This window comes from Molossus molossus, unplaced genomic scaffold (genome assembly GCF_014108415.1).
Source record: "Molossus molossus isolate mMolMol1 unplaced genomic scaffold, mMolMol1.p scaffold_m16_p_18, whole genome shotgun sequence".
In the NCBI taxonomy this organism is placed as follows: Eukaryota; Metazoa; Chordata; class Mammalia; order Chiroptera; family Molossidae; genus Molossus; species Molossus molossus.
The window spans coordinates 6,519,372-6,536,956 of record NW_023425353.1 but is presented as its reverse complement, the minus strand read 5'-3'; the positions used below and the strand labels follow the sequence as shown (position 1 = coordinate 6,536,956).

Below are 17,585 nucleotides of genomic sequence, written 5' to 3'. Positions count from 1 at the left end.
CTTTTTTTCTTGTTAATCCTCACCCGAGGATATTTTTTCCACTGATTTTCAGAGCGGGTGGAAGGGAAGGAAGGGGGAGAAGAGGGGGAGAAAAAGAGAGAGAGAAACATTTGGGTGTCTCCTGCACACACCCCGATGGGGCCAGGGATCAAGCCTGTAAACCAGGTATTCTTGACCAAGAATTGAACCCACAAACCTTTGGTGCTCAGGCCAGCAGTCTAACCACTGAGCTCCACTGCCCAGGGCTCTGGTTAACTTTAATTAACCTTGATTCTCATGTGATCTTGGCCAGATAGTCACTGTTTTAAATTGGGTTTCATCCCTTTAGCTTGGTAAACGGATCTGTGCTCTAAATGACGAAGATGTCCTAGAGCAGGACTTCTTAATGTGGGGACTACTGGCATGTTGGGTAGGAGCATGTCTGGTCAGGGGCTGTGCTGTGCACTACAGGGCATTTACCACATCCCTGGCCTCTGCCCACTAAAAACAAAATGGATGTTAACTAGACTCACTGTGGCGATCATATCAAATCACTACACTGTATACCTGAAACCAATATAATGTTATGTCAATTATATCTCTATTTTTAAAAAGTGTCTTTACATATTGCCAAATGTCCCCTAGGTAACAAAATCTGTCCCCACTGAGAAACATTAAAGCATGCAGGCAGAACTGGCTGAAAGTAGGAAGAACTGAAATCGCATAAAATATCCCAGTGGCTTGCAAAATAAATGAATGAATGGATAAGTAGACAAATTATAATAAAGGAAACCTTGCTTCTAACTTGGCCACAGTATGAATTAATTCTGGCACTGCAACTGGGCAAGCAAGGAAAACAGTTAAGTTCTCTTTGACTAGTGAACAATTTACTTCCATTTCAGCGAGTTAGGTCATCTGGTAGGCATGTTCTGACTCAGAGTCCCTTTCCACCCAGAAGCTGCCTTTCTCCTATACCATGTGAGTCCAGCTCAGTGACTGGTCTAGGCATGGACAGGTGACCCACGCAGGGCCAATCAGAGCCACCTGAAAGTTTGCCATGGTGGCTGGAGGAGCCGGGAGGACGGGCGCCATCCTGACTGCCCTCCAGCAGCCTGCTGCCAGGGCGGAGGGGTCACAGGCCGGCAGGGCTACAGGGCGGAACCACCCCCAGTCCATGCATAACTTCCCTGTCATAGGAGTGAAAGAAGCACCCCTCCCCCACCGGGGCTTGCTCACAAAACTAGGCTGATGGAGGTTTCCATCTCTAATAACCATTATAATCCTGATAGTCACTGAACAAATCATATTCTTTGAATCAGATTATAAATCACAGTGGAATAAACCGTTCGCAGGTGCTGTTCTTTCTCGACGTCAAAGATGTCCCAGGCTGAGCAGCGGCAAAGGGATTTCAAGGCCGCTGCTCTTTCAACCCGGAACCATCTCAAGTGTGTGGCCAGGCACCTGGGTCTTTAAAAGTGTTTCTCACTGAGCAATGGAAGACAAAAGAAATTCCCTTACGAAGACGCTCATACAATGAATAAGACTAAAGTAAAAATTGGTTATGATGCCTAGCTCCTTCAACTTCTAAATTTAAAAAGTCATTATTAAATTAAAGTTTTGTTTTTGTTTTTTGTTTTTTTTTTGTTACAGCAGGAGGGAGAGAGGGACGAAGAGAGAGAGAGAGAAACATCGATGTGTGAGAGACACATCGAGTGGCTGCCACCACACCACCCCAACCGGGGCCGGGGACAAACTGCAACCGAGGTACGTGCCCTTACCGGGAATGAACCTGGGACTCTCTGGTCTGCGGGCGGACGCTCTAACTGCTGAGCCAAACCAGCCAGGGCTAAATCAAAGTTTTAATGTGAAAGGTTATATGCTCTGCTATTACTGATCTAAATGAAAAAATTAAATATTAAGATTATCAATATTGCTAAGATATAAATGATTGCTTTTACAGCTCCTAAATAAGGGACTGCTTTAGGGGATTGTGGCAACGATGAAGATCAATTTGTACATTGGTCATTAATCACCGCTTCCTAATTGGGTTTAATTTGACTACTGCTCATTAGGGTTATAAACCAACATACTCATTTAATTGTGATTAAATTCAATAGCTGAACTTTTATGGTACAATGAACAAATTAATAGCTAAAGATAATTTTGCTCTTAAAAGCATCACATAAGAGTTAAGTTTTAATGAACTGTAAACACAAAATATATTTTATGATGAGTCCTTCTAAAAAGCTCCAGAATTTTTCTTTCTTTTAATAATTATAAAGAAACCTTCAGATTTCACAAGGTTTTGAAAACACCACCAGGAAAGCTTCTCACACCCCTGTCCCTGTTGCCTGACCCCAACCTGTGTACTGACACCTTCCCAAAGGCCTGAATGAAAATAGTATCACAGCTTAATTTTTCTCTCTGTCCATGGCTGAATTTCCATTTTTTAAAATATGAAATAATCAGGTTGCTTGTGCATACCAGTTTGAAAAGCAGTGTATGACCTTTAAGATCGCATGTTGAATTTCATCACTTTCATTTCTTGGATTTAATTATCAGCCACTCAGTGCAGCATGAATTTTGACTGACAGTCCCAAACTGGGACTACTTCTAGATCAGTCAGATGAAAGCAAAATAACAGTTTAAGAGGGAAAAAGAAAAAAAAGGCAGGTCACTATGAGTCAGTATGGCATATTAAAATCAACATACACACTGTACTGAGAGAGACAGGTTCGAATCCCATAACTGCTCTTGGGGGAGTCACATGAAATGTTCAATCCTCCATAAAATGAGAATAACACTCCTAACTTTGCAGGGTTGATGCAAGTAATTAAAAAAAAAAAAAAAAGAAGTAAAAGTTTATCATAGTGCTTCACATAAGAGTTTTCCCCCCTCCCCTTCCTGTCTATATGATGTACTGATGTTTCCAAAGCCAGAGGGAATTTTAAAAATATTTATGAATAAGGTAGTTAGTTTATAAATGACCTACCACAGATTTTTATCTGGTGGGCACCTGTGTAAATCATGAACTATATTATTTTCAATGACTTTTTCAACATGAGTCCTTTGCCTATTCTAATTTGAAGTGTTAAAAAAAAAATAGACAAAAACATAAAAATCTATCTACACGCTTCCCGGACGACTGCTTTACTTGAGAGGAGGACACCTTTTATGAATGTCGGTAACTGACAGGCTCCGTGTCTGACACTGGATGCTCACACAGACACAGTCACCTCATTCTGACAACTACCCTTTCGGATTAAAAAAAAGAAAGAAAAACCACCCCTACCACCACCACCGCCGCAAGGCTTAGCCCAGATCTGTGTCCAGGGCATGGCAAATCCCAAATCTGAACCCGGGCCACTCCGTGAAACACTGAACACCCTTCCAAATTACCACTCGCACAAGGGTAACCGACAGCACCTTGGGGAGGGCTGAGCAAATAACAAGGTACTGGGGCAAAGGTCTACTAGGGGGCCTCTGCCCAGTGATCTCATCATGAGCCCCTCTCTGAGCTAGGGCACAGTGTACTCTTATATTCTTGACAGAATTCAGGGTGTCTGGGAAGGGGGGAGTTGGGAAGGGGTATTCACTTTTGTCTCCTTTGTCCTTTTGTTCAGAGTTGTAGCAGAGAGCTCTGAATTAAAAGCATGAAAACACACACACACACACACACACACACACACACACACACACACACAGCCCCATCTACCGTGGTCTACAACTTGGCTGTATTTGCACATTATAAATCACCTTATCTTCCAATCAAATAGCAAATATCTATTTACTGACTGTCCACATTCTAGGCAGCGTGCAAGACTTTGGGGGTGAAAGGTACTAAAGAAGACAAGTTTCATGGAATGTACTTTCTGGTGTCATTATCTTATCCACCTGCTACCCACCTCTACCCCAAATCACACGCACATACACCAGCTTTGGCTATTGAATTATTAAGAACTTATTGAATATTTTCTATATGCAGGACAAAGTACAGTAGTGGTGGGTGCTGAGATATAAAAGTTATTTATACTCCACAAGCATCTGATGGATAAGAAAAACCTCCCCAACAAAAATGCCTCCTTCTCCCATCTAAAGTGGAAGCTCATAGTCAAGTAAGGTGATGAGTTGGATGGTGGGGCACCAGGGGCTCCACCATGATGATGTATATCCAGCAGGGGCCACAGGGAAATTTATGCGGATACAGGTAAACTGAAAAGCGTCCAGCGGGTCACAGAAGCACGCACGTTCGTTTCACCCAAGTGCAGTGACTCGTTTCCACCTAAATCTTTCCATAGTGATGGGCCTCAAAAAATAAGGGGTGCTGGAAGATGGATGTTTCTAAATAAGGCAAGAAGTAGCTTCCTCTGAGGCTTGGACTTGGCTACGAACAAACACAAGTGCTGAAATATTCAGCTGCTCCACAGGAGCACTGAAACTATGGCAGAAATTAAATCACTGAAAGAAATTCACACAAAGCTGCTGCTATAGTCTTTTGTATAATTTAATTTATAGTTTGCATAAATAATTATATTCATTTGTTTCTCTTATTTATTTTTACCTTGTCCTTCTGTAGTTTCACCAAAGGGGTTCACTTCCACCTGAGTAGCATCAATTTTCAGGAAGAGGTTATACAGCTTCTTAATTTCATCTGCAGCCTAAATGTGATCAAGTGAAATGAAATTACACCAATGTAGTAAAAGAACATTTATTCTGCTGGATTAATGAAACCTTAAAAATTACATGCTATGTCTTTATTTTCAGTTAGGTTTTCTGAAGGGAAAAACAGAAAAGCATATTTTAATTTCCACTGCTATTTATTAGAAAGAATTGCTCAAGTTTCCTCCAGACACCAGAAAAGACCATTATCAAGAAAACAAAATATTTTCAGTATGGCTTAAAAATGCTGTTAATCTTTCTGTAAATTATCATATCCCTATTAGCCAAGCTACGCCACCATATGAGCTACAATCATTAATATAGAAAAGCTCCATTTAAGTAAAAGGTAAACATGATTTTGAGAGTTTATAATGAGTAGGTTTTCCTAATTATGCTGGAATAAAGTAGTTATTATATTCATCAATTCAAACCTATAATCTGTGAAACAACAATTACTGAGTCTAATGGAAACTGCTGCAGGAAAGGAAGATGAAAGTCCTAACAGTACAGTGAATGAACAGCACAATTCAAACTGAAAACAGGGTGTCCACAGAGAGCAAGAATAACCCACGTTGCCCAGATGTTATGCCCTGACTTCATTTTTCTCACTCTGCTTGAAGTTTACTGACTCATTCATTCTTTTCCACCAGGATTTATGAACTGCCTGAGTCCCAGCACGCTAGCCCTGTGTGAACTAGGGCTCGGGGAAGACATCGTGAATGAGGCATGACACCGCCCTGGAGAGCTCACACCTGCAGTGGCACAGCCTGGGATGCCACACGGCAAGACTGCAATCATGGCTGAATGGCGGCCACCAGTCTCGTTCTCGGCTCTGTCTCATTTCCTAGCCATGACTTTCCCTTTGCTGCGTTTGTGCTCATTGTTCCAGCCTGAGTCATCTGTCCTTGGAAACACAGCTGGCGTTTTTCCATCTCTACTCTGTATATCCAGAGAGCTGACTCTTGAAGGCCCAGTTTCCAAGGCTCTGGGCTCAGCTCAGCCAGTGGGAAGCAGCCAGGAGAGCCAGGAGGTAGGGGCGGGAGGGGGGTGCAAAGCTGGGGTGTTTCTTCCCCTCCCTCTCCTTGGGCAGCATCTCCTGCTCTGACTTCAGCTCCCACCAGACAGGCCCACCAGGGCTCCAGCTTCTGTCTCCAGTGTCCAGTAAGAGGGCTGCCTCACCTTGCTCCCCGAGCGTGCAGGTAGCAACCCTGCCTGTTGTCGATGAGCTCTATCTACTCTGCCTCTGCCCACTCTGACATGTCTCGGCTCGGACATCTATTTACCTGTGTAACCAAGCATGCACGTTCTGCACTCATCTTTTTTAAAAACACCAATTTGGTTCTATACCTTCTGTCTTTACTCAATAGACTTTAGAGAGCTTTCATCATCAACACAAGTAGAACGAGCTTATTCTTTGAAATGCTGCATGATCATTTAACCTGCAATTTAATAATGGCTACTTGGTTTCCAACAGTTTGACATTCCTTCCAATGCTGCCTACCTACCTTTGCATGTACATCCCACGTGTGATTAAACACCTGTAGGACAACTGCTCGGGATTGGAACAAAGAGGGATGTGGGCATTTTAATAAAAAAAAAAAATTATCATAAATTGTTCTCGGTAAAGTTTGCCAGTAATTTCTCCTCCCACAAAAGAGATTGTTCTAATCACATCAGCTATCTGCTTTCCTGGTGTGCCAGGTGAAAATGTATCTTTTGTATGTAGTTTTAACTTAAATTACTCTTATTAAGGAGTGAATTTGAGTATTCTATGAGCTTAAGAGACATTTGTATTTCCTTTTCTTTGAATTCTGCCCATTTTTCTGTTGAGATTTCAGTCTTTTTTCTTATTAATTTACATTAAGGTGTTTTTACTTGATGGAAATTAGCTCATTATTTCATATCAAATGCAAATATGTTTCTCCTTTATCTTTTGCCCATGTTTTTGTTACTTCTGACACCTGGAAATCTGATAATGGCACTCTTTTTTATAGCTTCTGACTTTGTGTGAGACTAAAAAGGCTGGACCCACTTCAGTGTTAAAACAATCCTCCCATAATTTTTTCAAATACTCTTTAAAATGTCCTTTATTTAATGTTTACTTTTAAAAAATCCAAACAGATTTTATTTAAGTTACTGTGCAAAGCTGGTTAAGTAACACACTGCTTACTATTTTTGTTCTTGTAAGGGTTTATTTTATTTATTTATTGAAATATGTTTTTATTGATGTTTTAGAGAGAAGATAGGAGTGAGAAACATTGATCGGTTGGCTCCTGCATGCCCCTCACTGGGGATCAAGCCTGCAACCCAGGCAGGTGCCCTGACTGGGAACGGAACAGGATCTCCCAGTTCACGGGGTGACGCTCAGTCCACTGAGCCACACCGGTGGGCCTGTAAGGGTTTTCTAAGTAATCCACATGCTTGCAATGGGGGCTTCATAGAGATGCACGCTGCCTGTCCTGAACACCTAGCAGCCACTCTGCCTACGCAGACCCTGCACAGGGCCGACACTCAGTAGACATTTCCTGAAGCAGTGATTCCTAATGAGAAACCACATAACAGAAATAACTTCTGGGTGCATAAATATGTAAGGTCTTATCCCAGCTACTGTGAAACTTTTTTTAAAAAAAATAAACATACCATAAAATTCATGACTTCAACCATTTTTAAGTGTTCAGTTCAGCAGTGTCAAGTATATTTACCTTTTTGTGCAAACAAGCTCCAGAACTTTTTCATCCAGCAAAACTGAAACCCTATACTTATTACACAATAATCTCCCAGCCCGATGCCTGGCAACCACCAATCTACTTTCTGTCACTGAGACTTTCACTGTCCAGATACCACACATCGATGGGATCATACCCATTTGTCTTTTAGTGACTGGCTAATTTCTTTTTTTTTATTTTTATTGTTTTATTTTATTGATTTATTGGGGTGACATTGGTTAATCAAATTATATAGGTTTCAGGTGTACAATCTATAATACATCATCTCTATATCGTACTGTGTGTTCACCACCCCAACTCAAGTCTCCTTCCATCACCATTTATCCCCCTTTATCCTCGTCTACCTCCCTCTACCTCCTTCCCTCTGGAATCACCAAAGCACTGCTGTCTGTGCCATGGGGGTTTTTCTTTTCCCTTTGCCTAATCCCTTTATCTTTCTCACCCACTTGTCTTTTTCTGACTGGCTAATTTCACTTAGCGTGATGTCCTCAAGGCTCAGGGAGCTGAACACCTGTCATAATCTCCTTTTCCAAGGCCAAACAACCTTCCAGTTTATGTATTTACCATATTTTGTTTATCTATTTGTCAATGGACACCTGGGTTGCTCCAAAACTTCTTAAGCCTGTATTAACTTAGCTTAGTGGTCCAGAAGCCTGAGTCTTCTGCACATCACTGCCATTGTAGTTATACATTCACACAGCACTTATGCAGGGCGGGGTGTCTTCGCTGTTGTAATTGTATATCCTGGTACAAAGACGAACTATAAACATGTTTTGGGCAGGGATGAAGAATCAGGAAATCTTACTGTAAGACTCCAGGACAGCGCCAGCCGGAGTGGATGGAGACAAAGCGTGCCTCACTCCAGAGGCGACACACTGACTGCAAGGGGGGCAGGCGATATGCCAGTCTGGCCGGGTGTCAAACAGGAAATGGCAGGGCCTGTGGCAAGTTGAGGTTAGCTTTCCTGCTTTCTAAATGTGTTCAAATTTTAAAAATAAATCAACACTAGTCAAAGGAAACCGTCTGCTGGAACTTAAAACCAGCCAGTTTGCTGCTGCCACCTGCTACCTCAGTTCACAGCACACTGTGCAGAAAAAGCATTTTCTTCCCTTTTTGCGACCAGTTTATGTTATTTTAAGGTTGTTTGTTAAAACCTAAAAGTTAAGGTTGAAACAAACAATTAAAAAGTTAAAATACCTAAATTCAAATAAACTTGAGGTCATATGCCTCATACCATGACAATTTATAAGTGTTTTTAAAAATGTTTTAACAGGTTAAAATTTTTTTCAATACTTTTCTTGCATTCCAGAAACAAATATCATCAACATTCACACAGGGCCCCTACAGCCAGCCAGCAGAGGTACAAAGCACTCCTACGTGCCTGTGGGTGGGTTTTAACTTGGCCCATTGGATCACTTCATCAGCATCAATCTTACAGGCTCAAGTTGACATTCCTGGTGCCGATGTTTTCAGAAATGAATAGCACAGACGATAACTAGGACGCACTTGGGGAGCTTGTGAATTTGTGGTCACGTCCAGTTGTCCCGTGGCTTCAGTAGTCTTTTCAACCAATTCTTGCTGAAGTGGATTTCCATCAGGAACACATACTTGGTAGTTTTATGCAAGGTGGTATTTATTTTTAGTAAAATTTAGATGATATTTTAGACACAACAGGCATGAGTCACAGGACAGATATAATTAAATTTACAAGATAATAATTTTATATGTTGTTCATCCATGAGTGAGATACCTCCCCCAAATGCCTAATCCCTATCTTAGATGAAAATTCAGTAACTTTCGAAGTCATAATGAATTGACGGAGCTCTGAGATACCATTTCTTGATCAAAGGATCAGACATCTATCATCTTGATCATCATTAAAATGTTTTCTTCCTCAAGTGCGGCCTCCACTGTCTTTCTGGAACATCTCACCCATCGCATGGCTCGAGGAGGCACCTTGCAAAGGTCCCCGAATCCACAGTTCCCCTGAGCTCCGATGTCTCGCATTCCACTTTACGGCACAAATACAGCCGGTGTCCCAATGAACAAACCTGAACGTGCCCACCTGAGCTCATCTCTCTGCCCTCACCCCCTCCTGCGGCACTGCCAGGCAGGCTGACCTCCACCCGTCCCTGTGCCCAGCAGGGCCAGCAACAACTCTGCTGAGCAAGTGAAGTGCAAAGTCTTTCATGCAGGCAGCAATGAAAAAAAAATGTGAATTAAATATGTAATTAAAAAATATAATGACAATGAGCTACTAAAGACCTCTAAGAACTTGCATGTCAAATGTTCTTTTCACAGGTAACTAACTTAAGTGTAGAGTGTTTGGGGCACTGGGAAACAGTGCCTCAGAGGTATCTCTTCAAAGGGAACCTCCTCGATGCGCCATTTCACTGAGTCACACCAGTGACAGCTGTTTCTTGTGCACGTCACACATCTGCAAAGCGCTCTCCTGGCGGCACAGCAGCGAGGAGACCGCAGAGGTCCCTGGCGTGGGCACATGAGCATCCAGCAAAGGCGACTGTCCGCAGCTGGGAACGAGACAAACGGGCTGCTGAGTACATGCAGGGCTTAGCGCAGGGCAGCGAAGCTGGAACACAGCAACCACTGCAAGAGGGGCTCCGGGGAGCCCACCCGACACAAGGAGCCTCTCAGCAAACACATAATGCAGTGATGGCCTCGTGATCAAGAGATAAAACCAACCACTGTAGCGCTTACCAAGAGCCGTCCAGCATCTCAGAAATGACCATTAGCTCCTCTCTTCTTGTTCAGAGGTTTAGTCCCAGATGGTCCTGTCCCCTTTAACCTCCCGAATCTTTTGTTTTCCAAGAGAACGTTTCTTTCCATCTTCAAATAAGTACTCTCTTCTGTTCCTTTTTTTTTTTATCCTCACCCGAGGACATTTTTCCATTTTTTGTTCAGGTAGAGTGGGAGGGAGAGAGAGGAACAGAAAGAGAGAGAAACATCGATGTGAAAGGAACACATCGAGTGGCTGCCACCTGCACAACCGACCAGGGCCGGGGACAAACTGCAACCGAGGTACGTGCCCTTAGCGGGAACCGAACCCGAGTCTCTCAGGACCGCAGGCCAACGCTCTAACCGCTGAGCCAAACCGGCCAGGGCTGTTCCTTTTGATTTTTATTGCATTCATTGCAATGACTGATTAATAAAATTATGTAGGTTTCAGGTGTGCCTTTATCTCTTCTACCTCCTCCCACCCCCTTCCTCTCTGATCACCATACTGTTGTCTGTGTCTATGAGGTTTGTTTTGTTTTTGGCTTAATCCCTTAATTTTTTCACCCGGACCCTCAATCCTTTTCTCCTCTAACAGTTGTCAGTCTATTTTCTGTATATGCATCTGTTTCTATTTTGTTTGTTCATTAGATCCCACATGTTAAGTCAAATCATATGGTTTTTGTCTTTCTCTGGCTTCTTTTACTTAGCATAATACTCTCCAGGTCCACCCATGCTGTTGCAAAGGATAAGAGTTCCTTCTTTTGTACAGCTCTGTAGTATTCCATTGTGTAGATATACCACAGCTTTTTTTTATCCACTCATCTACTGATGGACACTTGAGCTACTTCCAAATCTTGGCTATTGTAAATAACACTGTAATGATCATAAGGGTGCATATATTCCATCAAATCAGTGTTTTGGGTTTCTTTGGATACACACTCAGAAGCAGAATCGCTGGGTCATAAGGCAGTTCCATTTTTAATACTTTATTTATTATTATTATTTTTTTAAATCTTCACCTGTGGATATTTTTCCATCCATCTTCAGATGGAATGGAAGGGAGAGAGAGAGAAACCTCGATGTGAGAGAGACACATGGATTAGTTGTCTCCCGCACCACCCCAACCAGGGCCAGGGACTGAACCGCAACTGAGGTATGTGTACTTGACCAGAATCCAACCCGTGACTCTTTGGTCTGCAGGCAACAGTCTAACCACAGAGCCAATCCAGCTAGGGCTCATTTTTAATAGTTTGAGGAAACTCCACACTATCTTCCCAGTGGCTGCACCAGTCTGTATTCTCACCAACAGTGCACAAGTGTTCCTTGTTCTCCACATCCTCACCAATACTTGTTTGTTGATTTACTGATGATAGCCATTCTGACAGGTGTGAAATGATATCTCACTGTGGTTTAAATTTGCATTTCTGTGTATGATGAGTGATGTTAAGCATCTTTATATATGTCGACTGGCCAATTGTATGTCCTCTTTGGAGAAGTGTCTATTCAGGTCCTCTGTCCACTTTAATTTGATTTTTTGTTTTTTTTAGCATTGGGTTGTCTAAGTTCTTTATAAATTCTGGATAGTAACCCCTTATCAGATGTATCACTGGTAGGTGTTCTCCCATTCAATGAACTGCCTTTTTATTTTGTTGATGGTTTCCTTTGCCATGCAAAAACTCTTTAGTTTGATGTAGTCACATTTGTTTAATTTTTCTTTTGTTTCCTTTACCCGAGGAGACATATCAAAAAAAAATATTGCTATGAGAAATACCTGAGATTTAATGCCTAAGATTTCTTTTAGAATTTTTATGGTTTCAAGCCTAACATTTAAATCTTTAATCAATCTTAAATTTATTCTTGGGTGCAGTGTAAGAAGGTGGTCTAATATCATTTTTTTGCAAACATCTGTCCAATTTTCCCAACACCATTTATTGAAGAGACTGTCTTTACCCCATTGTATGTTCTTGCCTCCTTTTTCAAGTATTAAGTGACCATAAAGGTGTGGGTTTATTTCTGGGCTCCCTATTCTGTTCCATTGAACTATATGTCTATTTTTATGTCAATACCAGGCTGTTTTGATTACAATGGACCCATAGTATAGTTTGACATCAGGTAGTGTGATTCCTCCAAATTTGTTCTTCATTCTCAATATTGCTGGGCTATTCGGGGTCTTTTGTGGAACATACACCTACTAAAGTCTTATTCTGCTTCACTCTTCTATGATCTGCCTTTTTGTCACTCTTACATTTCCAGAAATAGAATCAATCAAAAGAAAAAGAAGACAATAATAAAACAGCGCAATATCTATTGTTTCATTGGAGGAACATTGCCCAACTAAATGAAAGGAAATTATCTGTAACCATCCTGAGGCCCCAGGGGAAATACACAGACACGGACACATACACACAGGATCTTAGTTCTCCTGACTTAGCTGTGGCTACGTAAACATGCAGGTTAGGTCCCATGGGCTGGACCAAGGGCAGTGCAGGGCTGTGATGCTCAAGACAGAATTCCTCCTTAGTAACTTGGAGGCCAATTTCTCTGTCTATGAAGCCAAGGGATGTAATTACTAAGGCATGTTTTAAGCTGTTTTCAGTAAATTATCACCTTCATGCCATTCATACTCATTTGAAATGGTCATTAGCTATGAAAGAATAATAGTAAGTAATGTGTACTATTAATAACAATAATGACTGACCTCTCTGGAGTACTGAATTAGCACTTTTACACATCAGTGCACTCGGTCCTTGGAATAACCTTCTTAGAATTTCATCATCCTCATCTGACAGATGACAAAACTGACATTCGGATGGGCCGAATCACACATGTGCTCACATGTCAGGCAGCAGTACAGGATTCAAACTCAGGTCTGTTTGACTCCACAGCCTGTGCTTCTAACTGCTGTGCTGCCTTTTATAATTGACAGGCTAGAGCTGCAAGCTTTATAAAAGATAAAGACACTAACACACCTGTGCACGTGCACACACACACACACACACACACACACACCATGAACATCCTCTTTTGTAACTCCTGAAAAGTATTTTCTTCATCACAAACAACTGAAGAAAAAAACAAAACAATAAATTATCTTGTTTCCGGGTAATCGCAAACATCAGATACTATTAAGCAAATTTTCCAATGTTTACTGAAACAAGTCAGACATAGGAGCCTCCAATCACACAGGTACCTGGTTTTTCAAAGGCCCAAGGAAGCCTAGATTTTCTGCCATCCGCTGAGCTTGGCTGTCCTTTATCCCTTCAATAATGTCAATTTGCTCCTGGTAGAAAAATGAATCAAATAAACAAAATTCAGACAGTCAAGCAAGAAGACAACCACAAAAGAAAGTGCTTTATATTTACTTGCAAATGAGTAATGAAAGTGAGGCACCTTTCCAGAGATCTCTGAGGAGAGGTATTGCCTATGGGGTACGTTTTATTTGTTTTTCCATCCTCATTCGAAGATATTATTTCCTCTGATTTTTAGAGAGAGCGGAAGGGAGGGAGGAAGATAAAGAGAGATAGGGATGCGGTCCAACCAACTGAGCCACACCGGCCAGGGCAGGAATGACCTGTTTTGAATCATAACGGCTAGGTAGTACAGATAGCCCCTCTTTTCAAAAGCTCATTTTGCCACTTTGCTTTTACCTGTTTTTGTTAACTAAAAAAAATCTAAAGAGAATTTTTGCTGTTACAAAAAAAGAGCTGAAAGTGGGACGAGAGCTCTGCGCTTGTTCTGCAGCAGCTGGTGGCGAGGCTGAGCCCGGGCAGTGGGGCCCTGCCCATCCTTCCTCGCGGGAGCATGCTCAGCACGGCCTCACGGCTATGCCGCGACTCTGCGCTCCTGGGCTCTTCGCATCTGCTACACGCTGTGTCCTATGGTGAAAGCGCCTCGATTTTCGTCATTTTGGCTTACAAAAGGTTTCACAAGGGAGCTCTACTTTTGAATAACAGGGAAAACCTGCATTAGTAAGTCAGCTGCAGAGTCGCAACTTAACTTCCAGGGCAGATGCACACGTGACGCGGGCAGACCAGCCGCCACAGTGCCCGCCTTTCCAGAGGGCCGAGAAACAGACTCCCAATAAAATCAGGAGTATTTCTGCTAGAAATCTCCAATGTTATACTTTTGATACTAAAAACCCAGAATTAAAAACTGGAATTATAGTTCAGAAGGTCTTAGATTTTTTTAACACTACAGCTCAGGTAGGTTGAGAAGCACATGTCACCTCATTTAATTCTCACATTCATTTCACGATTCAAAAATAAAGCTTAGAGACATTGGGGAACTCGCTGGGTAGTAAGGCTTTGACCTCAGATATCTTCAGCTAGAAACTAATCTTAATATCAATAAAAGAAAAATGTTTAAAGGCTTGAAAGAAACAAAGACTCAGGACCTTAGAAGGGTGCTAGTTGACATCGATAGTGTTGAAAGACATAGAGACAATCTCTAGCTCACATCTGGTCACCTTGGAGATTTTCTAGATCATAATACTGTTAAATGGGCAAAGTTAACCAAGAGGAAATGGAAATGTCAGTCTGCTTCCATTCTTTAATTCTTGGAGCAGGCTGATAGAAAGGAACGAGGGAGGAAGAAAAGGCAGGAAGGAGGAAAGAAGGAAGGGAGGGCAGAGAAAAGCAAAGAAAAAGACCTCGAATAGTGAATATCTCCATTCTATCCAACTTTCAACTGGATGACTATGAAGAAAAAGGACTAGACATCTTCAAGCCTTAAGTCCCAGAAAGAGATGTGTCACTACCAGCCTCAGACTCCACATTAAATGTTTTTCAGCTTCTACAACAACCATGGACGAACACAGAATAGCCAGAAATCTAAACATACCTTAAATATAAGTTCTGGATTTGAAGCGGCCACCTCCTCAATGTCAACGCCCCCCTGGGGGCTGCCCACCAGTACGGGGCCATTGCAGGACCGGTCCATCAGAATCGCAAAGTAGGTCTCCCTGGAAATGTCCAAGGCTTCGGCAACCATCACCTACCACGGTAACAGGAAAGTCAAATGAATTCAGCATCACACTGATTCCACTTGGAAATCTATACAAACTTGCTACACAAACGCAACGGCTTCACTTTCAGGCCCTTGAAGCCCAGTATGTTAACTTCCCTGGATTCACGAGCTCTGCTCTCGGGGTGCATCAAGCTCATTTCCCTCCTTAACTGACCCTGCTAATGTGTTCAGTGGCAAGTATTGGTTGACATCAAGGAAACTTCCCACTTCAATTTTCTTTTTCTTCTGTGAGAAACCCTGACACTTAAGAAAAACTCCAGAGAAGCAGCTGCTATTTTAATTTGAGACATTTACAGTACATATATATTACCACACTGATTTTCTCAACTTGCTCTGGTGCAAAACCAAATCTGGTTGCCAAAGGATTCTTTTTAGTGTGTCTGATGCTTCATATGTTTGTACACTTCTGTCCCTTGGTTCACTGTACTTGTATTTCAATTTTTACTTTCTTTTAAATGATAAATATATCTGCTTGTTCAAAATGAATGCAAAGGACAGTGGAAGTAAATGAACAAGACAATGGAAGCTGCTCTCCCCGGGGCCCCAACACCAGCATGTGCCGAGACCACATGGAACCTTGTGGTCCTTACAGAAGCTGCCCCTTGCTCTGGGAGGATGTGGTCACATGCCAGGACCGTGGCTGGGCAGGGGGCAAGTGGGCTGGGAAGATGCACTTCAGCCGCGCATGCTGGGCTCTGCTCAACCCTAACAACTTTACGCAGCAGCCAGAGAAGGACAAGTCACTGCCAGCTGCTTAGTCCTTTTTCTATGCAGCTGAAATGTAGTATGTACTTGAATTCCTTCCTTTCTTCTTGCTTTTAATCTTAATACCACAACTTAGTCATCTTTCCAAGGTCCTCTCTCTTCATTGTGACTAGGTACTTATATGTCAATATTTATTTAACCCTGTCCCTCCTGAGAGATATTTATAAGGGCTTCAGTTTTTCTAAAGTCCTACTTCAGTGAGTATTTTTGTAATATATCTTTGCTTATTTGTTTGAGTACCCCTGTAGATAAGGTACCTGAAAGTAAAATGACTAGTTGCTAGAATCGTCATTTTAAAAATTCTAAATACTCTTAAAATACCCTGGAGAGGGAGGGTGTACCAACTTATAGACCCAAAAAGAATGGTAAGCCCTGGCTGGTTTGGCTCAGGGGTTAGAGCACTGGCCTGTGGACCAAAATGGTCTTGGGTTTGATTCCCAGTCAAGGGCATGTACCTTGGGTTGCAAGTTTGATCCCCAGCTCTGGTTGGAGTCAATAGGAAGCAACCAATTGGTGTGTCTCTCTCACATCGATGTTTCTCTCTCTCTCCCTCCCTCCCTTCCACTCTATCAAAAAAAGTCAATGGAAAAATATCCTTGGGTGAGGATTAACAAAAAAGAATGGTAAAAGATGTCTTGAATGATTTGTAAAAGAAAATAAAAACTTTAATTAAGTAATCAGTACTAGAAGTGAAAATAATAAACATACTTACATTTCTTTTCCTAAAAGTACTTCAATAACAGGTTTCACGAAGAAAACTATAGATTAAGTAGCATTAGATTCTAGATACCCAGATGCCAAAAAACCCCTAAGTTTTAAGTCAGTTGGAATGTGACAAATACAGAGTAGGGCAAAAGTAGGTGTACAACTGTTCATATGGAAAATAATACAATAATCAATAAATAATAATGCAAGAGTTTAAACTCTATGTTTCTGAAAGCTACTTTTGCCCTACCCGGTTTAGGATGATCTAAAAAGCTACAATGTAATGAATATAGAATTCCTTCTCCAACTTTTATGGAATTTATCACTGGTTAAAAATAAAATATCTACAAGGGGCTTCATATTGATTCTTTGGTAGTAACTTATAAATATGTAAAAAAATAGTTCTTGGCATACAGTGCTGGGATTATTTAGAACCATTTTGATTAAAAGTTGACTTCTAATGCAGAGCTTGTCTATGAAGGAGACTTAATGACTTATAGGAGTTTCTACAAGCAACACAACATTCTAACTTTCTAGGACAACTGTCATTCGAGAGCCGTGTGTTCAGGCCCCTGCAATGCTGGCAGATGTGCTTGGATCCTGCCAAGCCTCTATTTCTACAGGCCAGCTGCTCTCTCAAACAGCTCCGGCCTGGCAGAAGTAACATATTACTCTTTGAGAAGACATCCCCAGGAAAATGATGATTATCAATAGGTAATTCAAGAAATTTTATATAAAGGCTATTTTTTTTTTTGCATTATTATGCCATCCTACCACCCAGGATGTCAGAATATTTTAGGAATTGTTACAGAGAGAACGGGAATGGGCTCCACGAACACTCATCCCATGAGAAGCTCAGTCAGATACACTTCAGAGAAGCTCCATCTGAAACTGACACCAATGTCACCAACGCAGCCTCTCTGTGCTGTCCCCCAGACAGAAAGCTCTGTAACTCACATGACCCTGATTTGACCACTGGACTGGTTTTGG

The 17,585-nt window shown here is 41.8% G+C and overlaps 1 protein-coding gene across 6 annotated transcripts in view; it reads right to left on the bottom strand.

Moving 5' to 3' along the window:
- Positions 1-17,585, bottom strand: part of SUCLG2 (succinate-CoA ligase GDP-forming subunit beta) — a 238,994-nt gene that overhangs the window by 101,835 nt on the left and 119,574 nt on the right. For all 6 annotated transcript variants that reach the window (XM_036266382.1, XM_036266383.1, XM_036266384.1 and 3 more), the window contains 3 exons: positions 14,940-15,092; positions 13,291-13,380; positions 4,541-4,637 (listed from right to left, as the gene is read on the bottom strand). In XM_036266382.1, the coding sequence (XP_036122275.1) occupies positions 4,541-4,637; positions 13,291-13,380; positions 14,940-15,092 (340 nt within the window). The remainder of the gene's footprint in view (positions 1-4,540; positions 4,638-13,290; positions 13,381-14,939; positions 15,093-17,585) is intronic.